Source organism: Elephantulus edwardii, unplaced genomic scaffold (genome assembly GCF_000299155.1).
Source record: "Elephantulus edwardii isolate Elephantulus edwardi_28Jun2011 unplaced genomic scaffold, EleEdw1.0 scaffold00250, whole genome shotgun sequence".
NCBI classification, from domain to species: domain Eukaryota; kingdom Metazoa; phylum Chordata; class Mammalia; order Macroscelidea; family Macroscelididae; genus Elephantulus; species Elephantulus edwardii.
Window position 1 is genome coordinate 3,665,829 of NW_006400000.1, and position 26,352 is coordinate 3,692,180.

The window sequence follows — 26,352 nt, forward strand, 5'->3', positions numbered from 1 at the left end:
TAATTATATTTTATTAATTTTCAGAGATTTTGACTGTAATATATACATTTGATCATAGCAAGTTATGGCTGACATTGAGAAGAATGGGAATCCCAGAACACTTAATTATGCTCATGTGAAAGCTATACCTAGACCAAGAGGCTGTTGTACAGAGCAAGGGAACACTATATGGTTTAAAATTAAGAAAGATGTTCATCAGGGTTGTACCCTTTCTCCATATCTATTCAGTCTGTTTGCTGAGCAAATTCTTCAAGAAGCTGGAATATATGGAGAAGAATGTGGCATCAGGATGGGAGAAAAACTCATCAATCACCTTCATTATGCAGATGACACAACTGAGAGTTAGGACTTGAAACGCTTGTTGCAGAAGGTTAAACACTGTCACCTTTAGTATGTATTACACCTCAGGTATCAAGAAAATAAAAATTCTAACCACTAGACCAATAGGTGACATCCTGATAGATGGAAACCATCAATGATTTAATCTTACTTGCATCCACAGTCAGCACTCTTGGTACCAGCAATCAGGAGATCAAGCAACATTTTGTATGGGAAAATCTGCGATCAGGGACCTCTCCAGATTACTGAGGAGCAATGATGTTAATTGAGGACTAAGGTATACCTGATTCTGGCCATGATCTTTTCAGTCATTTGTTATACATCTGAGAACTGGACAGTGACTAAGTTTGACAGAAGAAAAATTGATGCCTTTGAACTACGGTGTTAGAGAAAAGTGCTGACTATCCTGTGGACTACTGAAAGAACAAACAGCTATGTCTTGGAAAAAGTGCAGAAGAGTGTTTCCTGGAGGAAAAGATGACAAAACTTTGTCTCACATACTTTAGTCATGTTCCTAGGAAAGAGTATTTCTTGGAGAAGGACATCATGCTTGGAGAGGTGGAAGGATGGTGAAGAAGAGGAAGACCCTCCACCAGCTAGATTAACAGAGTGATTGCAGCAACGGGCTTGAGCGTGTTAGAGAGTGTGAGGATGGCACAGCACGGGACAGGGTTCAGATCTAGTGTTCTTTGGATCATCCTCCACTCAATGGTGCCTAACAACAGCAACATCCACTTAACTGTCAACCAAGAATATTGTACCCAGCAAAACTGCCCATCAAATATGAAGGAGAGATCAAGGTATTCTCAGAAAAACAGAACCTAAGGGAGTTTGTAAAAACAAGACCAGCTTGGTCTTATATGCACCACTGAAGAGAAAAAGAGTAGCAGATTGGATAAAAAACAAAATCCATCAATAAGCTGTCTACAAGAGACACATCTGAAAAAATCAAGACAAAGCAAGACTGAAAATAAAAGGGTGGGAAAAAATATACCAAGCAAATGGCAACAAGAAGAAAGCAGGAGTAGCGATATTAATCTCTGAAAAAAAGAAATTTCAATGCGAAAACCATCACAAAGGACAAGGAAGGTCGCTACATAATGTTTAAAGGGTCAGTAGAACAAGTGGACATAACAATAGTAAATATCTATGCACCAAATTATAGATCTGCAAAATATATAAAACAAACATTAACAAAACTGAAAAAAGAAATAGACAACAGTACGTAGTAGTTGGAGATCTCAATACACCACTCTGAGGAAAAGATAGAACTTCCAGAAAGAAACTCAACAAAGAGGCTTGTATGTTGTTATGACACTGAGCAAATACCAGGAAAGCTTCTAGGATAAACTGAATTAGGGAGAAAGGCCTGGTGATCTGCTTTGGAAAGCAACCAGTAAAAATGACCCATGGATTAAAAATTTCAAATTTGCAACCAGCTATGGAGATGGCTCAGGAAAAGCATTGGTTTTTTTCCTGTGGTGTCTGAGGTCATCAGTCTCCGACACGCCTATCCCCATTTCCCCAGTCACTGAATCAATCCACCTCTCCTCTCCTGCGCTGTCCCTACAGCACATAACAATACCACAACAATGAGATCATCAGAAATCAGGGCTTAGCAATAGCAATTAACAACGACAGCATGTTGTAGTAACAAAATAGTTCAAATCTCAGGGCTTTAGAACAGCACTGGTTTATTTCTTTCCCACACAGTGCTGCCTCTCTGACACACGCTGCAGATTAAACCTGAGTTGGCAGGGCCTGTGCTCGTGTACTCCCTCAGGAGCCCATGCTCATAGAGGTGACATCTCAACCTGGGCCTCCAAGGTCACCGCAGCTGAGTGATGGTTGTGGCTCCTTACAGACGGGCTCTTAATGCTTCCTCTTGGAAGTGGAGCACAAGTCCCTCTCATATTTCATGGCTAAAACTGGCCACATGGGCACTCTTGATCTCAGGAGGGGCCAGGATTGTGGTCCTACCAAGTACTCAGAAAAGTAAGTCATAGAATTGATGAAAAGCTGTAAAGACCACAGAAGTCCTGCTTAAAATGCATGGCTGCTAAATAATGACCAATGCATTGGAACAGATGAAGGAAAGAACTGCGTAAAAGGAATACATGATTAAAATTGTACATGTGTAAAAAAAAAACCAAACCAAACAAAAAACACCAAACAAACAAAAAAACCAACAAACCATTGTACATTCAACAACAGCCCAGAATAAGAGGTACATCACAAAGAGGACTTGGGGGAGGGGGAGCGAGGAAGGTAAATTTTGCAAAAATGAATGAGTTTTAAAATAGTGAACTGGAGTGAGGGAAGGGAAGGAGAGGGGTTGAAATGTGCAACAATGAATGAATAAAAATCTAACTTAACTCTAAATGTTCATTAAAATCACAGTGAAAATGAAAAGTTTTCTTTAAAAAAAAAATTACATGGCTCCTCATCTCGGGATCAGCGATTCAAACCCATCAGCAGCTCTTCAAGAGAAAGCTGAGGTTGCTTCTTCTGTAAAGATTTACGGCCCTGGAAATATGAGCCCGGCTGCTTATGTGAAGATTTATAGTCTTGGAAACCCTATGGCCCGCTCTCTCGACTGTCCTATATTTTTGCTACGAGTCAAAATTGACCCAACAGCAGTGGGTTTGGTTTTTCCCTCCTACTATCAGATATTTTGATGCACGAGTTAGAAATAAAAAGAAACATCTTGTGATCCAGAAGAAGACTGTGATTCCGCTAAGAGAAGAGGACCTGAGAAACGTGTATCGTCATCTCACATGGATCAACGTTATCTTGCCAACATCTCATCCTCTGGATTGACTTTCAAGAGCACAGGGCAGGAGGCAGGGCACACACACCCTGTCTTCTTCCTCATTTGATTTCGCCACAGCAAGCCCTGGGAGGGAGGCGGTTGTGGCTGATTGCATGCCTGTAAAGCTGGTTTCCACTAAGAGGATTTAACATTTGCTCACTGCTCCTGGTGACCAGAGCAGAGAGCATAGGGGATAGGTGCTGGGCCTGTAAACAAGCAGAGGGCCAGAGATGAGAAAGGGAAAGGACTTAAAAGAAGAAAACTATTTCTACCAAGTAGGATCCTATTTACAAGCAAAGGGGTTAAAGTTTTCATATATTCTTGAATATCGCTTGGAAGCAAGAGTGCCATCCACTTTGGTAATAGCTTGCCTCTGGAAACCCTATGATCCTGGAGAAAGGACAAAAGTTATACTGGTGTCCAGGTTTTTCGTTCACAGGGTCACTATGAGTTGTCTACGACTCAATGGTACCTTACAACAACAATAGCATAGAGAGAGATCAGTTGGCCTAGTGGACAGAAAGCCATGCTCCCAAGCCAAAGGTGGGTGACTCTACTCCACGGCCCTCAGGCCTGCCTTTAATTGTTTTTGGTGCAACATTCGTCTAGGTCATGTAACCCTGGTCTATCCACTTGTTGTACAGAGGTAACTCGTGGTTGCTATGAAGCCTAACACTGTGACACTGATTTGTTAAATGCAAGAATGGTTACCCATGGTGGACAGTGTTTGGTGAGCTCCCCAATTAAAACAAGCTTGGAAGCAGGAGTGCCATCCACTTCTGTAATAGCTTGCCTCTGGAAACCCTATGAACCTGGAGAAAGGACGGAAGTTATACAGGTGTCCAGGTCTTTAGTTCATAAGGTCACTGAGGTGCCTACGACTTGACAGGACCTAACAACGGCAACCACATATTATTGGTAGGGCCACCATTCACTCTGTATCAGTAGATAAAGTTTGCTTAGCTCAGAAACAAGATGATAAGGCTTTCTCTCACATTCTCCGGGCATATCTTCCAGAGGGGCCAGTCCTTGGAGAGGAACAGCTTGCTTGGAAAAGTAAGCATCAGGGAAGGACAGACCCTCAGTGAGATGGATTGATACAGTGGTGAAGGCACAGCCACGTTTGTGAGGATGGCAGAGGTTTGTTGTATAGGGTCACTAGGAGCAGGAGGTGACTGACGGAACTTAATGGCAATGACAGCTTAATCTTGGTTCTCAGTATAAAAAAACATACCCAGCTGCTCTTCCACCTTTTAAAGTCTGTGTTAAGCATTATGCAGGAAAATCATGATTCTCCATTGCTGTTCTCCTTCAGCAACGATTGGCCCAGATGCTGTTCTGGGGACAGCAAGGCGTGGCCAAGAACCCCGAAGCAGCCGTAGAGTGGTACGCCAAGGGCGCGCTGGAAACAGAGGATCCCGCATTAATATATGACTACGCCATTGTGCTATTCAAGGTAAGACTCACTTCATTTGTGCTGAAATCATTCAATCCTTATCAGACTTCCTGAGCAGTTTCCTGTAGGCGTGCAGGCAAACAGAGAGTCTATAATTTAAGAAAACTAGTTTATGCTCTGTCATTTTTGATGGATTGGATATTTGCTAAGGAGGCAGGCTCAGAGGCATTTCTGCAGCATTTTTTAATCATTAGTTCTATATGTGACACCTGGGTGCGCTTTAGCTTTTCCAAGAGCCATGTGCTCTGTAGATGACAGTCTATGGATTGGTGCAGGGTTGCTAGCCTTCAAAGATGCTGCAAGTTCACCCCGAGGCTGAGGTCTCCTCATAGAATCACCTTGGCCTGGGTCCCAGTAATACCATCAACTAAAGCAAAGATCTAGACCGGAGGAAGCCCTGAACTTGTTGCCCTGTGATAATAATTGATCTTTGAACTTTATACCTTAAAACAATACTATGTCCTGACGTTTTCTTTGAGGAAAAAAAAGCCTATCTTATTTTGTAAATTATGGCTGCTTTAAGCTTGTGTCCTTTTAAAGAATTCTCCAAGATGGACTTGGCAGTGGCAACTCAAAATATTGGATGGGAAGCTTAGAGGGCAATGAATTTATGCCAGTGGTAAGGGAATACCTTTGAAAGAAATAGGGAGAAGTAAGTAATGTAATATAATGAAAGAAGATTGTAATCAAAAAGTGGAAACTTTTGGAATGGCATGTCTTTGGCTGAGTAAGTCTTCTTCCACCAAAAAAACAAAAATAAGAAAACATCCTTAGTTTTAGGTCAATGGGAGAAAGGTAACTGGATCTTTGACCCAAGAAAAAGAAGAGAGCTTAAATCCTACCTCACTCACTGTTACCTCTGCCTGTTTTGCATCACTGATCTCATTCAGAGTAAAAAAAGACTGTAGGAAGCATGAGGATGAAAGAGTCTGGCTTGTACTAACTCCTCAAAGGGGAACTGTCCCCATCAACAACATCCACAGTACAAAATGAATTCTTAAAAGGCCAAACGTGGTCCTCCACACTCCTCCACCTACTTCTACTAATTCCAGCAGTAATCTTACTACTCTGCTGGGTCCAAAATCCTTTGCAATGGCCACACAAACTTTATAGAACCATGCTTATGATTATAGGGCTTATTAAAGAAGTTAACTGTATCATTCAGATTAGCAGCAGACTACAGTTTTTCAGTCCACACAGAATTGAGTACTTCATCTATATTAGCTCATTTTGTACAAGCTAGGTACCATAGCAAATTATCCTTGTTTATATAATGGAAACAGAAGGACAGAAAAGTTTTGTAACTTGTCCAAAGTTACACCACTGATAAATAACAGACCTGGGATCCAGACAATCTGGCGTGAGGGTATATGCACGCCACACTTAAACATGTTGTTGTTATGTGCTGTCGAGTCGCTTGCGACTCATAGCAACCCTATGTATAACAGCCCTAAACTCTGCTCTGTCCTGTGCCAGTCACACTATCTCTGACATTCCCATCCCGATTACCCCAGTCACTGAATCAATGCACCTCATAGAGGTCCTTCCCCTTGTGCACTGTCCCTTCACCCTCCCAAGCATGATGTGCCTCTCCAAGGACTGGTCACTCCTTACAACATGTCCAAAGTATGTTAGATAGAGCCTCAGAATCCTTGCCTCCAAGGAGCTGCCCAGTTTAACTCTTTCCAGGATGAATCTGTTTGTTTTCCTAGCAGTCCATGGTACCCTCAATACTCTTCTCCAGCACCACAGCTTAAAGGCATTGATTCTCCTTCTATCCTCCTTAGTCATTGTCCAACTCTCTGATGCATAACAAGTGATTGCGAAGACCATAGCCTGTATCAGACACACCTTAGTCTCCAGACCTATGTTTGGCTTTTAAGACACTATGTCTATATTTACAGTAATGCAATAGGACAGGGTACAACTTCCGCATAGGGTTTCCAAAGCTGGAACAGTGGTCAAAGTTCTGGGCTGCTAACCGAAAAGTCAGCAGTTCAAACATATCAGCCACTCCACAGGAAACAGATGTGGCAGTCTGCTTCTGTAAATATCACATCCTTGGAAACCTGGGAAGGAATTCCACTCTGTCCTACAGGGTCTCTATGAGTTGAAATCAATGAGGTTACAATGAAGTTTGGTTTGAGAGAAATCTTTACTAGGATTGTCCCACATTTCTCCCATGAGTGCCTGGTGGGTTCAATTAGCAGATGAGTGCCTTAACCACTATAGCACGGGGCTCTTTCCAGGAAGACAGCTGCACCCAAATAGCAAGTACCTTCCAGTAAAGTTGCTTATTCCCATAACCAGCTTCATCCCCAGGACCCCAGCTGTGGCAGCTTCACTGATTAAAACGGTGACTTCTGCGACATTTCTGGTCTGTTAATCCCCACCAAAGCCTGCAAACCTTGTTGTTACAGTTTCCAGCTTTCTAATCAACATAGAAATTGTTTGAATTTGCCAGATGCCAGCATGCTCATGCATTTATTCAACCAACAGTCACGGAGGGCTGACAAAAATGCCAGCCTCTGGGCTCGATGGAGGATATACTGATGAGCTCAGATATTGGTGGGGAAGGCAGAGAATGGAGACAGGTACAGAGGCAAAGTGCTTCACACCTGAATTGCCTGGGACTGTCCAGAGTGCAGAGACGATAAAGAAATGAGGAAGACAGTATTTCTGCCCAGGAGGAGCTCTCAGTCTCTGTTGTTGTTATTGTTGTGTACCATCATAGCTGACCCTCCAGTAGGTTTCCAGAGGCAGTTAATCACAAGAGAGGAGATTGTCCATCCTTCTCCCACAGAGCAGCTGGTGGCCTCGAATTGCATGCCTTCGAGATTACAGCGCGCTTCTTGCCACTAGGCCACCAGAGCTCAAACTAGTGATTCCTCGGTCTGTAGGATTAATGTGGTTGTTGTTTTATGTGCCTTTGAGTCACTTCTGACTCATAGCAACCCTGTGTACAACTGCTCTGAACCCTGCTTTCTCTTGAGCCAGCCTTATTGTCTCTGACACACCTACTCACATTTCCCTAGTCGATGAGTCAATCCATCTCATCGAGGGTCTTCCTCACTTGCACTGTCCCTCCACCCTCCAAAGCATAAGGGACTCTTTGGAGTCCCTCTCCAAGGACTGGTTCCTCCTTGCAACATGCCCAAACATGACAAATCTTCAGAATCCTTGCCTCCAAGGCGCAGCCTGATTTCACCCTCTCTAGGACAAACCTGTTTGTTTTCCTAGCAGTCCATGGTATATTCAATACTCTTCTCCAGCACCACAACTCAAGGCATTAATTCTCCTTCTTTCACCCCTAGTCGCTGTCCATATTTTTGATGCATAGCACGTAATTGGGAAGACAATGGCCTGGATCAGGCGCTCCTTGGTCTCCAGATTGATATCATTGTTATTCAGTACTCTGGAGAGGTCCCTGACAGCAGATTTTCCCAATGCACTTCATCTTTTGATTTCCTGGCTGCTGGTACTAAGAGTGTTGTTTGCAGAGCCAAGGAAATTGAAGTTGTTAACAAGCTCAGTCTCTTCACTGTCGATTATGATACTACTGCCAGTTGGCCCAGTGGTGAGAATTTTTGCCTTCTTGATGTTGAGTTTCAATCCATATTTAAGGCTACAGTCCTTGATCTCATGCAGCAAGCACTTTAGGTCCTACTCAGTTTCAGCAAGCAAGGTTGTGCATAACAGAGTTTGTTGATGAGTTTTCCTCCAATCCTAATGTCACGTTCCTCCTTGCAGAGCCCTGACCCCCAGATAATCTGTTCTGCATATAAATTGAAAAGGCATGCAGACAAGACTCATCCCTGGAGTATATCCTTCCCGATTTTGAACGATACAGTGTTTCCTTGCTCTGTTCTGATGACTGCTTCCTGGTCCAAGTATAGGTTTCACATAAGCACAATCAAATGTTCAAATTTCTGTTCTTCTCAGAGTCAGCCGCAGTGCTGTGATCCACACAGTCAAGTGCCTTCAAAGTCAATGAAACACAGATAGACATTCTTTTAGGACTCTCTGCTTTCAGTCAAGATCCATCTAACATTAGCTATACTATCCCAAGTATCACAGCCTCTTCTAAACCCAGCCTGCACATCTGGCAATTCTCTGCTAATGTGTTGTTCCAGTCAATTTTGGATAATTTTCAGCAAAATCTTGTTTGCATGTGATAGTAATGATATTGTTAGATAATTTCCACATTGTCAATGGGAACAAATATGGATCTCTTCCAGTCAGTTGGCCAGGTGGTGCTTCTCCAGATTTCTTGGCACAACTTGGTGAACACGTCCAGGTTATTGTCTGTTTGTTGAAATGTGTCAGTTAGTATACCATTAATTCCTGGGGCCTTGGTTTTTGCCAATTCCTTCAGAGCAGCTTGAGCTAGAGATAGAATGACAGAATTCTGTACATTCAATGACTTATTCACAGCAAATACTTTTTCTAAGAAATGTAAACTCAGACTATACACATGAATTTCATCTCATGGTATGCATAGGAATCAGATCGATTACAGCTGTGGAAAGAATCGCTGGAGAAGCTCATTATCAACTGTGAAAAGTAGGCCAGGTGCTGATTGTGGAACAGACCACCAACTACTCATATGCAAGTTCAAGCTGAAGCTAAAAAAAAAAATTAACTCAGACCCACAGGAACCAGAATTTGACCTTGAGTCTATAGCATTTGAATTTCAAAACCATCTCAGGAATAGGTTTGAGGCCTTGAACACTAATGAGCGAAGACCAGATGAGCTTTGGAAGGATACCAAGAATATCATCCACAAAGAATGCAAAAGGTCATTACAAAGGCGGAGGAGGAAGAAAAGACGAGGACAGATGTCAGAAGAGACGCTGCATATTGCAATAGAGCACTGAGAAGCCAAAGCAAAGGGAAGAAATCAAGAAATTAGGGAGCTTAACAGAAGATTTCAAAGGACAGCACAGAAAGACAAAATAAAGTATTATGATGACATGTACAAAAAGCTGGAGTCAGAAAATCAAAAGGACCAAACTCACATGGCATTTCTTAAGCTAAAGGAACTGAAGAGCAAATTCAAGCTTTGAGTTGAAATACTTAAGGGTGCTATGGGCAGAATATTAGAGGATCCAGCAAGCATTCAAAGAACTTGGAAAGCGTATACAGAGTCATTGTACCAAAAGGCTGACACAGAAGAATTTCATGAAACAACATATGAGAGGCTATGGGGAGAGGCAAATAAATAAATGTGATGGAATGTTTCTTGGAAGGCGCTCTGGTGCTACAAAGGTCAAGTGCTCACATGCTAACCGTAAGGTCAGTGGTTAGAACTCACCAGCCTTTCTGCTGACAGTGTACTTCTGGAAAGATTGTTGTTTTTATTCACTGTCGAGATGCTTCTGATTAATAGAGACCTGTGCACAGTGGAATAGAACACTACCCGATTCTGCCTCATCCTCACAATCTTGACCCTGCTTTTATATCCACTGTGCCACTCCATCTTCTTGAGAGTCTTTTTTGCAACCAGAATGTTCTTTGGGGGCAGAGTTGATGAAGCTTCATCTCATCTATTTTTGACACATGGTTAGAAGAGGCTATTCCTTCAAAAATGACATTTGGACATTATGCTTGGAAAGGTGGCCGATCAGACAAGGAGAGGAAGACCCTCAATGAGATGGATTGATGCAGTCAGTGACTGTGGCAATGGGCTCAAATGTGTTGGGGATGATAAGGATGGTGCAGGATAGGGCAGCGTTCAGATCTGTTGTTCTTGGGTCGCTGTGACTCATACTTGACTCAGTGGCATTTAACAACTCTCTTTCTCCTCTTTGCTTCCTTACGGGAAGCGCTCTAAGGCACTTCCACCCATCCTATAGGATTGTTGTGAGTAACTGTTATAGGAATAATTAGTTGTGGCTCTGTGATTGAGCATTTGACTCCTCACTAAAAGGTTGATGGTTCTAAGCCACATAATCTCTTCCAGAGAAAGATCTGATCATTTGCTTCTCTGCCTCATCACGTCACTATGATTTGAAATCAACTTGAGAACACCTAACAGCAATCCCTGATGGGCCAGCTTCCCCAACTTTGAAGCTTTTTTTGGCTTTATTGTATTCTAAGTCATCCCTGTGCAGGACCAAATAATCCTTTCATCATCAGCATCTCAGAGCAGATTTCCACCGTTGGCCATGAAAGGATCCCATCGGGGAATGGGAATTTCTAGTGGTAAAGAGCAGTAGAATCATGCTTGTGCCCTTGTGAAGGTATTGAGCTAATTGTACTCAAGATGGCACCACATGGGTGATGATCATGGTTTGTCCAAGTCAGACGAATCTCCTAAAACGGAAGCTTTTACTTTCACTGAAGCAGTTATCGTTCTTTATACACACAATGGATTGTTATGGAATGCTTACCACGTGTGCAGGAGCTGTGTCTGCACTTGGTTATGTTAAGTATCATAGCTTAGAAACCTTAGAGAGTGGTTCTTCTCCGTCCTCTAGGGTTGCTGTGGGATCGAATTGACTCAGTAATGAGTTCACTTTTGCTTTACTCTGTATGAAGAGGAGCTCTGGCTTGGTGGTAAGGAATTCAGCTGCCCACCCAAAGGCACGTGATTTGAATCCATCAACTGCCCTTGAGGACAAAGATGGGCAGTCTCCTCTCATGTGATTTATAGCTTCTGAAAACCCATGGGAGAGTCAACTATGAGTAGATTCCAACACAGCTGTACATAGCAACAACCATGTGTATGAGGACTTTGGGTTTTGGTTTTTGTGGTTTGTTGTTTTTTTTTGGTTTTTTTTTTTTTTTTTTTTCATTTATTTACATCCTGCACTGCTTGGACTTGTGTGTAGGGTAGAGTCTTCATAAAGAAGATAACCAATTTCTGGTTTAATAGCAAGTTATACTGGAAGAATCCCTAGCCTAGAAATGGTTGCGTTCTAGTTGCATTGACAGTGGGAAGACTTAGCCTCACAAACAAAGAGACTATGCGTGCACACCCATGTTTGTTGTGGTTTTGTTCACAATAGCAAAGAGCTGGAAACAACCCAAGGGCCCATCAACAAGTGAATGGAGAAGCTCTGGTTTATTCACACAATGGAATACTATGAAGCACTGAAAAACAAAGAATTCATGAAATATTATGCAAAATGGATGACCCTGGAGAACATTATGCTGAGTGAAATATCTCAGTCACAAAAAGGACAATTATTGCGTAGGGCCACTGTTGTAAAATGGAACTAACATCAGGGCTGAGTGAAGACATTGAAACAGATGAGGGGGAGAACTGTTTAAAAGGGATATATGAATGGGTATTGCAGGCTGCGTAGTGGAGTGGACTTGGGGGTGGGGGATTGCATAACAATGAAAGAGTTTTTCTTTCTTTTCAAGGAGAAGAGTGAATTGGAGGGGAGAGGGTGGGTAGGGAGAAAAGTGCAACAATGAATGACTGGAAACCCTAAGTCTCTGTAAACTTTCATTAAAATTAATTTTAAAAATTTTATAAAAAAGAGACTATGTGTAAGTTGGAGACAGGGCCAGTGAAACAAACAAGAGACCTTCAGCAAGAGGGATTGACACACTGGCTTCAGCACTGGGCACGTGCATCAGCAATTATAAAGAGGATGCAGGACCAGGGAGCACTTCATTCTGTTGTATGTAGGGTCCCTGTAAGTTGAAAACAACGTTATGGCACCTAACAGCTTACACCTCTGGGGCCAGGGGTGGTTGAATGGTTGTATGCTTGACTTCCATGCAGGAGACCCAGAGTCAGTTCCCAGTCAGTGGCTCTCAGGCACAGCCACTTATCAGTGGAAGTTTGTGTTGTTGCCAACATGATATTGAGCAGGTTTCAGTGGTGCTTCCAGACTAAGACAGATCTGGGCCAAAGATGTACAGATCCACTTCTGAAAATCAGCCAGTAAAAACCCCATGGATCACGGTGATTGGATTCCCTTGTGGACAACATCTTCCTCAGTCAGGACCACCTCAGTGGCAGCTACAGAAACAGCGCTCACAGCTCCAATGGGAAGCTCTGGAGGAGTCGCCCCCAAGGAACCTACTTGTATTCCTTCAGAACAAAGTAGTGAGAGAAGATACACCTTGAGTTTGACCAGACTCCAGTGTTTAATGATTCTGGTCTTTTCTCTGTCCTTTTCTCCTCCCTCTCCCTCTCTAATTAAATGAAGTAATGATGCATTTCTGAAAAATTTCTTGATCTTCTTCCACTTTGTTTCAGTTCATTGGGTTTATTAAATAAGTTAAAGTTTAGCAGAACTTGGTTTAATGCTCTTTTAGCTGGATTCATAACTATATTTTGGATCTGGAAAATAGAAGGGCAAACATATCCCATATAAGGAGATTAAGAGTTGCTCAACTTCTTAAGCGTAAAATGGAATCATGCAGGAGAAAATACAGCACAACGCTTATGAGTTGGGATTCTGCAGCCCACCTACAGCAAACAAACCCACTGTACTTGAGTTGATTCTAACTCATAGTGACCCGTGGGTTTCATGGTAGACCTACCGTCCATGGGCTTTCAGTGGCTGTGACTTAAGGAAGTAGATTACCAAGCTTCTCTTCCTTGGCACTGCTGTGTGGATTTGAATACCCAAAGTTTTGGTTAGTTGTTGTTAAGTGTTACAACCACTCACAGTGACCCTATGAACAAGGGATTGAAGCCTTGCCCTATTATGGTTAGTAACTAACCAACTTATGTGCCTTCGAGTTGCTAGTGACTCATAGTGACCCTATGTACAACAGCTCTGAATGTTGCTTTATCCTGAGACAACAATTTCATTGTCTCAAACAAACCTCTTCCCATGGCCTGGTCATTGAGTCAATCCATCTCATCCAGGTTCTTCCTCTCCTGTACTGTCCCTCCACATTTTTCTTCCCTCCACCTTTTTAAGCATGATGTCCCTCTCCAAGGACTGGTCCCTCCTGGCAGCATGCCCGAAGTATGTCAGTTATTATTACTACGTACAGTCGAGTCACCTGCGACTCATAGCAAGTCTGTGTACAGTAGCTCTGAAGCATGCCCTGTCCTGAGCCAGTCTCACTGACTCTGACACACCTACCACCATTACCCTAGAGCTTCAGAACCCTTGCCTCCAAGGAACAACCTGGGGTCACCCTTCCAAGACAGACCTGTTTGTTCTCTTAGCAGTCCATGGTATGTTTAATACTCTTTTTCAGCATCACAACTCAAAGACATCGATCTTCTTCTTTCAACCTTAGTCATTGTCTGGCTCTCTGATGCATCACAAGTAATTGTGAAGACCATAGCCTGGATCGGGCACAGCTTAGTCTCTAGACTGATACCATTCCTCTTCAACACTGTGGAGAGGTCCCTGACAGTAGATTTAATCTAAAGCAGTTTGTGTTTTTATTTCCTGGCTGCTGATATCAAGTGTGCTGATTGTGGAACCAAGCAAGCTGAAGCTGTTAACAATCTTAATCTCTTCTCCATCTATCAGTTGGTCCAGTGGTGAGATTCTTTGTTTTCTTGTTGTTGAACTTCAGTCCATATCTAAGGCTGAAGTCCTTGATCTTCTATAGCAAACGTCTCAGGTTCTCCTGAATTTCAGCACACGAGGTTGTGTCATCTTCATAACGCAGGTTATTGATGAGTCTTCCTCCAATCCTGTTGCAACATTCCTCCTCATAAAGTCTGGCCTCTGGGATGATCTGTTCCACAGGTTGTTTGAAAAGGTATAAATCATGCCAAGTAATCCAGGAGCCTCCTCTCTGAGTTCAAAGTCTTCCTCCCTCACTTGTCCTTCTTCATGACTCTGGGAATTTCAGGGGCCTTCTTGATGCCTCAGATGGAAATAATTGAAACATGTTGTGTAGAGTTGACATAAGGATTGTTTGTTTTTGTTAGGTGCGGCTAAGGCAATTCCAGCTCCTAGAGACCCTAGAAACAACAGATCTGAACATTGCCCTGTCTGCACGTCCACTCGACCTTTCATGCTCACACCCTCTGTGGGAATCACAATAAGGATTAGATGAGATAATAGATGAAAGAATAGTGCTGGGTCCACATTAGTTAGCATGTTGTTGTTAGGTATGATGGGTCAAAGCCAACTCTCCAGCAGGTTTTCAGAGGCTATAAATAACACCCTCTCCAAGTCAGACCTATTTGTTTTCTTAGCGGTCCGTGGCATGGTTAAGACTTTCTCCAGTTTCACAACTCAGAAGCATCAATTCTTCATCTGTCATCCTTAGTCATTGTCTAGCTCTCTGACACATAGCAAGTAGTGGCACAGACTATGGCCTGGAGCAGGGACACCTTAGCCTCTAGGCTGACATTATTACCCTTTAGTATTCTGGAGAGATCTGTGACAGCAGTTTTTCCCAGTGCAATTTGTCTTTTGACTTCCTGGCTACTGGTGCCAAGAATGTTGATTATAGAGCCAAGCAAGCTGAAATTGTTAACAACCTCAATCTCTTCTTCATCTGTCGTAATCCATTATGGAAGGGTGGGGTCAGCACAGAAGAGGAAGACTTTGGATGAGGTGGATTGACACGGTGACTGTGGCAATGGGGGCAGGTATGTCAGAGATGAGGAGATTGGCTCAGGATAGGGCACAGTTCAGAGCCATTGTTCATAGGGTCACTATGAGGTGTAGTCAGCTTGACAGCACATAGCAACAATGGGTGTTTAGAGTTAATGTCTCTGACTTAGCAAACCCTCTCACATTCTGAGCACATGCCCCTGTCATGAGAACTCCGTGGGCACATGCAGTATGTGTGGCAGATAGAGACTCAGCCAGAGATTGGATACAGCAGCCTTTTTTCATCTGAGGTCTTCACTGTCAGACTTACATCAACAGTGGCTCCTTTTCTACCTGACTTTCAGTCCCAACACTTTTCCTATTGAATCTTCAGATGCATCCATATGATCACACACAGTTCCCATAATAAGTCACCCCAAAGCCCATTTCTATCCTTAAAGGAAAAATCCACTTCTGTTGGCAAAGGCTGCCTTTGCTGGGATAACTTTGCTGGTTCCGTTCCGTGTCTGGGATACCTGATTCTGAGGCATCCTGTCCGCTTCACAGCTGGGACTTAGGCTGACTGGGAAGCCATCACACTGCTCTGCCCTGGGGACTTGAGGCCGGATGAACAAGGCTGCAAGTCACACCCTAATAACTCTTGACTGTCCAACGCAGATAAAGTGATTTATCAGTCTCGAAAATTAGATAATCCCCAGAGGAAGACATCCAGAATGGCCAAACTCATTTAACCTTATTCACGGCGTCTCCCAACAGCACTCCTGGGCTCAAGGGAGTACGATTTACTCTGTGATAAATGGGGGATTTTATATCACAGTTAAGCAGGGCTTTGGAGGTGCTCCTGCATCGCAAACACAAGGAAAATAAAGATGCTGCTGGTGGTTTTGTAACATCATCGCACACAGAATTCTCTGTAAGGTGAGGGGTTTTCTTTTGAACGCTTTGGGTTTTATTTGTATGTATGTTTGCATTGTTCGCTGATGTTTCTCTGATATCGCTGGGCGTGTTCTCTTCATCACTCTTTGTCATTGTTTAGGGTCAAGGAGTGAAAAAGAACAGACGCCTCGCTTTGGAGCTGATGAAGAAGGCAGCTTCCAAGGTAATCCTTCTGCACCTTGGTCCAGGAAAACATTTGCGCAGCACACTCCCACGCGCACTGCCACGGTGAAAAGCATGAATGGACCTCCCCTGGGTGGGAGCAGGGCAGGGAGGGGTCGAGGCCCCGTGCTGATTTGTCATTTTTTTTGAGTTACAACACATCCAGAAAGCTACGATGGAGACAGCAAATTTCAAAAGCAGCCTTCACCTTCCAGTAAATAGAATCCCAGCCCAATTTGTTTGAAGGCTAAAATTATAATCACCGCCTGCCCCAATAACAAGCAGTGAGGCTCCTTGAAATTGAATGGGCTTAAAGGCTATTGAATAAGGAAAAGCTGGCACCTTTGAAGGTGAACTCCAACACGTCCAGATGCCTTTGGTAATGGGGCTCCGGTAATGGGGCTGTTTGTCCAGTATATTGCGAGGTTTATGAACTCTTTGGCTTTTGTCTATTTGTTCTTCAGTCGTATATTCAAGCAAGCTGGTTTAAATGTCGCCCCTTTTAATATTGTTGGAGATAAGTTACGTATGTAAGCATAAACACACACACACACACACACACACACATATATACACACACGCACACATACACACATGCCTTTGTAAGCTATCATGCTTGCAGGTTTATAAGGAGATATAGAAACCACTGGACTTCTGTAACCTTGACAGTGGCTGTTTAACTCATCACCAGTGAATCTGAACTGACTCATCTCTGACCCTCCAATGGGTCTTCTGAGGCTCTAAATCACACAGGAGGAGACTGTCCATTTTTCTCCCAAGGAGCACCCTGATAGATTCGAACCACCTGCCTTTGGATTGGCAGCGTAACTCTTTAACCATTAGACCACTAGAGCTGCCTGATGGTTGTTGTTGTCATTAGGTGCTGTGAGGTATATGACTCCTACAAACCCTGTGAACACAGATCTGAGCCCTGCCCTGTCCTGTGCCACCCTCGTCATTTCTGGCACACGTGAGCCCATTGCAGCAGTCACCATGTCAATCCATCAATTGCTGCCAAATCAGTTCTGACTGCTGGCCACTCCTGGTGTGCAGAATGGAACTGCACTCTAGGATTTTCCTGGCTGTGACCTTTCTGAAGCAGGTTACCAGGCACATCTCCCAAGACACTCTGGTCAGGTTCACAAAGCTAACCTTTCAGCTCATAGTCAAGTGCTTATCGACGTGCCCCAGCCAAGCACCTATGCAAATTTGACTTGACTCTATTGCTTCGTCACCCTGACCTTGAAATGTGCTTCTCCCTCCAAGGCTGCTGCAGTTTGCTCAAGCAGTGATGCCTCCTAAAACAATCACGCCGCATTCCTTGTCATGTCCTCAGAGGGTTGTTTGCATAGAGGAGGAAGCTGGAACATGAAATTAGAGCTACAAGAGGCTTTGCCTTCCTCTGTGGGGTGTGAGGAAGACTCATGACCCAGGGGAAGGGAAGTTGCAGAAAGGCAGGTGAATGGCGGGCATTGAGGAAGATGATTCTAGTTATTGCTGTTGGATGCTGTTGAGTTGACTTCAACTTATAAAAACTACAGTGCGCCAGAGGAGGACTGCCCCATCGGGTTTTCTATGCTGTGATCTTTATGGGAGCATATCACCAGGTCAGTCTCCCAAAAGCTGTTGGTTAGGTTTGAATGTCTAACCTTAGCATTAGCTGCCATCTTCATAAGGGACGCTCTTCTTTCATTTGTGAAAAAGACAAGTAAGGAGATGAGATCCATATTTAGATTCTGACGAACTCCACGTGTGACACAATTTGCACCTTGACTATGCAATCTAAACATTAGCAGTTCAGACCCACCCAGCAGCACTGCAGAAGAAAGCTGGCTAACTGCTTCCATAAAGACTCAAAAGAAACCCGAAAACCTAACCCCATTGCATCTGGTCAATTCTGACTCATAGTGACCTTATAGGATGGGGTAGAGCTACCCCATAGATCCCCAAGGCTGTCCATCTTCACAGAAGCAGACTGCTCCGTCTTTCTCTCATAAAACAGCTGGTAAGTTTGAACATCTGATCCTTCATTTAGCTTCAGTTCAGCACTTTACCCGCCTGACCATGAGGGCCCCTCTGTAAAAATGATAACCAAGAAAGGCCCATTGAGCAATTCTGTCCTGTAACACATGGGTTCACCAGGAGTTGAAATTGATCAGACAGCAACAAGTTTAGGGGTGTTTTTTCCCCCTTGACTTTTTAGATTCTGATTTACCAAGATTCACAGACGTTAAAGTAGTCCTGACATTGTCTATAGTGCATCGCACTGCGAGCCCCGAGGCCTTGAGCCTCCGGCAGGTGGGATCCCCCAGGCTTCTTGAGAGAAAGATGGGCAGTCTCTTTCCTTTGCAATTTACACAGCTTTGGAAACCTACTGGAGAGATCCAACTCAACGACAGTGAACTTGAGTCTGCAGGGGTATTATTTACCCCTCAAGGGTGTCCCCCTACCCCGCCTGTTGTTCATCATGGTCCTCTGCACCTGGCAGAAGGTCAGGAGAGTACCAGGTGTCGGTGCCCAGGTGTGCACACTGTCTTGACGCTCACAGGAAGCTTTAGTGGGATCCTCTTGGCGAGAGCAGGGAAGCTTGAGACTGGATGTGGGTCGATAGGTCCTTCCCTGATAGAACACCTGGGCTTAGACCTCCCATGCACCGTGCCCTCTCCTACCTTTGCCCCCCACCCCATCTTCCCAATCCACTGTCAGAACCAGTGATGCTAAAACAGATGCCCGCACTTAGCATGTGACCCTTCCCTGTCGCCCCTTCCGAGGTCCGATTGGTGTTCAGGGCAGAAGAATCAACAGATGGGCAGGTAGGTCATGGAGAAATTGTCTTGCCCAGGGCTGCATCGGGCCTGTGTGACAGCTGAGTGCTCATGGATTTCAAGGGCACTGTTGGTACGGCAGGCCTTTTATAGGCTAAGGCATTTCGTCAGTGCCCGCAGGACAAAGCGATGGTTTGGGGACAGCATCCGTCTTTGTGCTGGGACTGAAAGCCCAGCAGCAGCAGTATGGGATCCTTCTGGGAAGACTGGCAGGCTCCTTTTTCTAGAACTCTTTGTTACTGCCATCTGCCTTGACAGAAAGAGACAGCTCTACTCCTACTCCGCCAAAGCATTTTCACAATTGCTTCCAGGCTCTCTTTCATTTTCACCTTTTTAAATAAATAATAGGCATTTTTGTCTTTTGTTACAAAATTCAGGGGTTGCATCAGGCCGTCAATGGCCTAGGATGGTATTACCACAAATTCAAGAAGAATTATGCCAAGGCAGCCAAGTACTGGTTGAAAGCAGAGGAGATGGGAAACCCAGATGCCTCATATAATCTCGGAGTCCTCTACTTGGATGGCATCTTTCCGGGCATCCCTGGGAGGAATCAGGTGAGTAGGACCAGAGACCAGCTCTACAGCTTCTGATCAATCTTTCTTCACTGGCAGTTAAGGAAAGAGTCACCGGGTATCCAACCTAGACCAGACACTGTGGGTGGTGCAGACACAGCCCAAAATGTGGGCCCAGTCTTCTTATGTGGACTCAGAGGTGTTCTGGGAAAGACGAGTCAGCAAAGATCAAAGGATGGCGTTTAGTCAAGGATTGTGTGTGTGTTCAGTGGTGTGACTCAAGCACAAGTTCTAGAAAGGAGAATCAGTGAAGGTCAAAGTCACAGAGACATCGCAGGAGAGGAACACTTGAATGGTGAGGTAAGAATGATGAGTGAGGAAACTGATCTGAGGAGAAACCAAGAGCTGGATCCAGGTATGGGGCCTGGTCTGAGGCCAGATTTAGTCATAATGAAAGCAGCCTTGGCAAGGTAGAGTATTTGGGGAGCTCCTCCTTTGTGCCAGGAACTGTACAAGCACAGTCTGATCCAGTCTTGCCCAATCATCTGCATTCTCTGCATTGATTACACCCATTTTACAGGATAAATCACTGAGGTAGTGAGAGTTGAACTAGTGACTCGGTCATACACTTACTGGAATCAGGTCCAGGGCCCAGGTGTGAAATGGCAGTCCTTGTTATTGTAGAGGTTATGGATGGTCGTAATCCAAATCCAAGCACCCTGCATTCCACTGAATTTGTTTCATTTATCCAGTGACTTTGTTGAAGCCATCAGGCTTTGTTCTAGACACAGGGCTCCAGAAGCAGGCAAACTAGAGAGCCGCTTCTCTTGTGAGGTTTACTTTCTAGTGGGAGGAAGGATGGTAAACAAATGAAGATATGAAATGAGAAAGGTGGTGTGTTAGGGGACAACATCAAACAAGGGGAGATGGACAGGCAGGGTGGAGATAGGGGACTGATACGTATTAGGGAGTGAAATCACACTAACAAAAGGTCGTTCGAATCCAGTGGCTCCAAAGGAAAAAGATGACCAGTCGTCTTCGTGCAGTTTACAACCTGTGAAAACCCACGGGAGGGTCAGCTGTGAGTCAGTTGCAGCTCGATAGCAGTGAGGTTTCTATTTTGTCTTCTAAAAAGAAGACAGAAAAGGAGGGGAGGAATGATGTATATTGAAACAGATGAGGGAGGCAACTGTTTAAAAGGGACATATGAATGGGCGTTCTTGTCATTACAGAAGTCCAGAGTGAAGGCTGCATAGTGGAGTGGACTTGGGGGAGAGGGATTGCTTAACAATGAAAGAGTTTTTCTTTCTTTTCAAGAAGAGTGAATTGGGGAGGAGGGGCTGGGTAGGGAGAAAAGTGCAACAATGAATGAATGGAAACCCTAAGTCTCTGTAAACTTTCATTAAAATAAATTTTAAAAAAAGAGAGAGAACAAAGGAGAGAAGGGAGAGACTATTTAGATGGCTTCCTAAATCTCATACACACAGAGATAGATTTAAATGACAAAAAAATAATCTTAAAAATAAAAAACATGAAGAAAAAAAAAGAAGACCCCTCTGATGTGGTGACTTGGTACAAGATCCTGTAGAAAGTGTTGACAGAAGCTTTGCAGATACATGGAAGAACATTCAAGAAAGAGGGAACAGCCAAAGCAAAGAAGTCCCCCACCCTACAGTGGGACAGACACAGGCTTGACATGTTTGAGGGCAGCGGGAGAGGAGGATGAGGAACAGAGTGGGGAGACAGGTCAGAGAGGTAGTGAGACCGGGTAGCTGAGGACCTGGCTTCTGCTCTGAGGAGGATAGGAAGCGCCCAGACAGCTTTGGAGAGAAAAATGGGGTGTTGTGTTTTGGAAGGCTCCCACTAGATTTTCATGGTGACTGAGATGAAATGTGGACAAGAAAGCAAGAGGAGGCAGCAGGGTGGGGACTGTGGGGGCATCAATACACTGAATCCATGTGAGGAGGATGGTGGATGCAGCCAGAAAGTATCCGTGGTGGGGCGGAGGGATGACAGGAGCTGGATGGTTTTTGAAGGTTAAGGTGGCAAACCTGGCTTTTGGATTGCATGTTTGAGAAGGGTCAGGGATGACACCAGGGTGTCTGGCATTTATTGGGGCGAGAAGAATGGTTGTTGTTGGTGGTGTTGTTGTTAAGTTCTGTCGAGTCGTTTGCGACTCATAGCGACCCTATGTACAACAGCCCTAAACCCTGCTCTATCCTGTGCCAATCACACTGTCTCCAACACATCCATCACGATTACCCCAGTCACTGAATCAATCCACCTCATAGAGGGTCTTCCCCTTCTGCACTGTCCCTCTACTCTACCCAGCATGATGTCCCTCTCTAAAGACCTGTCTCTCCTAGCAACATGTCCAAAGTATGTCAGACGAAGCCCCAGAATCCTTGCCTCCAAGGAGTAGCCTGCTTTAACCCTCTCTAGGATGAATCTGTTTGTTTTCTTGGCAGTCCATGGTACATTCAGTACTCTTCTCCAGCACCACAGCTCAAAGTCGTCAATTCTCCTTCTATCCTCCCTAGTCATTGTCCAACTCTCTGATGCATAACAAGTGATTGCAAAAACCATGGCCTGTATCAGGCGGACCTTAGTCTCCAGAGAGACACCGTTGCTCTTGAGTTCTTTAGAGAGGTCCCTCACAGCAGACTTTTCCATCGCAATACGTTTTTGATTTCCTGGCTGCTGGTGCCAAGAGTGTTGACCGTGGAGCTGAGCAAACTGAAGCTGTGAACAATCTCAATCTCTTCGCCATCCATCCTGATGCTACCGATTGGTACAGTGGTGAGAATCTTTGTCTTCTTGACATTGAGCCTCAATCCATACTGAAGGCTGCAGTCCTTGACCCTCTGTAGTAAGTGAGAAGAATGGAGGTGGCATTTATTGAGGTGGCAGCAGCAAATCTGGGATGGAGGAAGGGGAAGGTTATTCTTAGGAAGCACTGTTCTAACCCCACAGCTCTGGTTAAGTGATGGATCGCTACCTGAATGGTTGGTGGTTTGAACCTTTCATCCCCTCCTGGGAAGAAAGATGAGCAGTGTGGGCTTCTGCAAAGACCCTACAGAATGTTCTACTCTATGCTACAGGGTTGCTGTGAGTCTCAGTTTCCTGGATAGTAGTGGCTTTGATTTCTGGCTTGCTGCTTAACCTTGAGAATGTAATCATCTCACTTAATCCTTGCTGTCACCTGTCATCTTAGGTATAATCAGAAGCTGTGCTTTTCCTAGGCAAGAAGGTTTGGAGAGATTCAATACCATGCCCCAGATCATGCATCTAGGAAAGGCAGACCTGGGATTGGAACCTGAGCCGGTCTCACTCCAAGGCCACACTTCTAAAAACATTTGACTGCGGCTAAAAAATAATGACTGAAAATATGTCCCTCTCAGTGTTTATTTTCATTTCCCACCCTCTCTTATGAGAGAGATTATGAGGTTTATTTTTTGCATTGCAAATGTCTGGTAACCCTCCCACACATCTGCAAGCCTGCAGTGTTTTATTGTCCTATTCTAATTCTCACCTTCCCACTGTAAATGGAATTTTTGAGTCTGAGTTTGAACAAAGGTATTGAGCAAGGTTAGGCAAGCAGTTGCTCGAATTGTCACCTGATGTGACTTCTGATAAAGCTTTGGATCTGGCTGGCCAGGGTTATTCAGGTTCAGTGAGATAGCATGGGACGAATGCTTACATGCTGTCTTATTTAAGGAGGCCTGGTGGCATGGAGTGTAATGCTAATTGGAAGGTCAGAAGTTCAGATTCACCTGCTACTCCATAGGAGAAAGATGGACAGGATTTTCGTATAAAGATTTACAGATAGAGGGTCACTATGCTTTGGAGTCTACTTGACAGCAATTCATCCTAGAGAGGGTGAAACCAGGCTGCTTGGGGGAGGCAAGGATTCTGATGTTCTATCTGACAGACTGTGGGCATGTTGCAAGAAAGGGACCATTCCTTGGAGAGGGATGTCATGCTTGGAAGGGTGGTGGAGGGACAGCTCAGGAGAGTAAGACCCTTGATGAGGTGGATTGACTCAGTGACTTGGCGTAATGGGAGTGAGGGGGTGTGTCCGAGACAGAGAGGTTGGCACAGAATAGAACAGGATTCAGAAATGTTGTTCATAGGGTCACTATGAGTCTCAAGCAACCTGAGAGCATGTAACAACAGCAACAACAGTGCCTTACATGCTGGGCAGCTAACCAGAAGGTTGGCAGTTTGAATCCACCAGCCACTCCTTCAGAAAAGAGCTTTGGAAACCTGATGTAAGGTCACCAGGAGTCAGAATTACCTCCATGGCTGTGAGTTTAATAAATGAGTGATACTGCAGGTAAGCAGAAGACTGCTGACCCAAGGTTCATGGTTCAAACCCACCAGCACCTCTGCAGCCAAGAGATGTGGCATTCTGCCCCTGTGAGGATTTGCAGCCTCAGAAACCTTTGAGGGCAGTTCTGCTTTGTCAGGGTAGCAGAACTGACTCCTGAGCTGGAACTCAATCCATGGCAGTGGGCTTCGGTTGTCTTATTTATTGGGCAAAACTAATCAACAAGAGAGTTCAGACCAGGTCACCACATTCCAGGGGTGGTTTTCCGTGAAGGGCCCCCAGCTCCAGCTGTGTCCATGGAGGTGGGGGTCTTGAACCATTCCTCTTCAACACCCTACAGAGAATTTGCATCTCTATCTTGAGTACAGAGACTCAGAATGTCCATTTTAACCACATCTCCCTGATGGTTTTGATAGGTTCCCTAGAGGGGCTTACTTTTCTTAATGGTGTTAGAGATTTGAAGCTATGATATTGATATCTCAAGCCCCCCTCCTCCTCGCTCCCCTAAAACCACTGAAGACCAGAGGATGCCTCGCCTGATGATTGTGATATTTCTGAACCTCTCTTCACAGACGCTGGCGGGTGAATATTTCCATAAGGCAGCCCAAGGCGGACACATCGAAGGGACACTGTGGTGTTCTCTGTACTACATCACGGGCAACCTGGACACGTTCCCGAGGGATCCCGAGAAGGCTGTTGTGTAAGGAGGGGCCAGATACACCTGTGCAGGGGGAAAGGGTGCTGGGTTAACGGCACTGGAGGAAAAGGAGTCATCTTATTCTGCATATTAAAGAAATTGCATTTTACTGTACACGCACGTAGTTTATAGCAGCTGCACATCATTTAAAGAGCCAAATGGTTTCACAAGGAAAGCAGGAGATCTCTGTCCGCCAGCTGCCACTGCACTCACTTCCTGCTCCCTAAAATGAATTGCAAGAAGTCCGGGTGAGTGGTAGTTGTTGTTTTGTTGTTGTTATGTGCCATTGAGTCAGAACTGACCCAGAGCTGACCCTTCAGCAGGTTTGCAGAGGCAGTAAATTGCACAGGAGGAGAGTTCCCATCCTCCCGGGAGCATTTGCTGGATTTGAACTGCGTGCCTTGCAGATGGCAGCCAGCTTTTTTTTTTTTTAACGTGAGGCCACCAAAGCTCCCTTCTGGTGGTTAAGTCCTTAGCAAATTCAGCTGCTCACCCAAACTCTGCAGGTTCAAATCCACCCAAGACTCTGGGGGAGAAAGATGTACTATCTCCTCCTATTATCATTCACAGCCTCATAAACCTGGTGGAGAATGTCTTTGAGTCCAATTCTTTGGCCGTGAGTTTGGTCTGAGAGTAAATTGGTTTTAGTGTTTCTTTGTGGTTTAACTCTGACTCTAAATTCTGTTCTTACCTGACTCTTCCCTGGTGTTACCTTCGTAGTAGGAACCTGTTTCTGTTGTGGCCACTCTGACCCATGGTGACCCCTTTTGTTATAGGATAGAACTGAGCTCCATAGAATTTCCTTCACAGGAATCTTTTTGAAAGGAGCCTTGACAGTGTTAGGGGGAGTGTCAGTGATTAGGAGTTCAATCCCACCCAGCAGCTCCACAGGAGAAGACCTGGGGATCTTATCTGATAAAGAGGACTGCTGAGAAAATGCTATGGGGCAATTTTGCCTGATCACCTGGGGCTCACTGCAAACAGGTGGCCAGTTGTTTCTTCTGAGGCCCTTCTGTAAGTTCACACCAGCACTCCTCCACTTGGTAAGGGAGCATACGCTGTGCCAGCCGGGAGCGTTGTCTGATGGTGCCCCTCTGTGGAAGGTAGCAGCTCTCTCTTCTGCTTGCCTGCCTTCTCACACACACATTCAGACTTTCTACCCATCCTTCTTTTTCCTTTAAGTATGTGATCCTTTTGGTTAGACTGGCTTCAGGTTTTCCATCATGTTCGCACTCAACACTCATTGCTGTCGAGTCAGAGCTGACTCATGGCTGAGCGTGCAGCAGCTTTTCAGAGGCTGTAAATCACAGGGAAGAAGATTGCCCATCTTTCTCCCCTGGAGCAGCTAGGGGATTCAGACTGCCTGTCTTTGGGTTAGCAGCACAGTTCCTTAACACTAGACCACTAGAACTCATCTATTCCATTATTATTGTGGTTATGTGTCATCAAATCGCCTGCAACCCATAGCGACCCTATATACAGCAGCTCTGAAGCCTACTCTGTCCTGAGCCAGTCTCACTGATTCCAATACACCAATCCCCATTGTTACTGTGTCAATCCATCTCATCCGGGGTTGTTGTTAGGTACTGTCAAGTATACCCCATAATGACCCTATGAACAAACACTGGAACCCTGTTCTGTTCGGTGCCATCCTCATCTTGAGCCCATTAACTGCAGTCACTGTGTCAATCCATCTCACTGGGGTCTTCCTCTCCTTCGTTGACCTTGCATCTGTGTCAGTCCATCTCATTGGGGTCTTCCTCTCCTTTGGTGACCTTCTGTCT

General features: G+C 44.7%; 1 protein-coding gene across 1 annotated transcript in view; it reads left to right on the top strand.

The window, feature by feature from the left end:
• The window catches only part of SEL1L3 (sel-1 suppressor of lin-12-like 3 (C. elegans)), a 232,357-nt gene that overhangs the window by 148,113 nt on the left and 57,892 nt on the right, over positions 1 to 26,352 (top strand). Inside the window, exons 13-16 of the mRNA XM_006899266.1 lie at positions 4,467 to 4,607; positions 16,143 to 16,205; positions 19,407 to 19,583; positions 24,444 to 24,571. Of these exons, the coding sequence (XP_006899328.1) occupies positions 4,467 to 4,607; positions 16,143 to 16,205; positions 19,407 to 19,583; positions 24,444 to 24,571 (509 nt within the window). The remainder of the gene's footprint in view (positions 1 to 4,466; positions 4,608 to 16,142; positions 16,206 to 19,406; positions 19,584 to 24,443; positions 24,572 to 26,352) is intronic.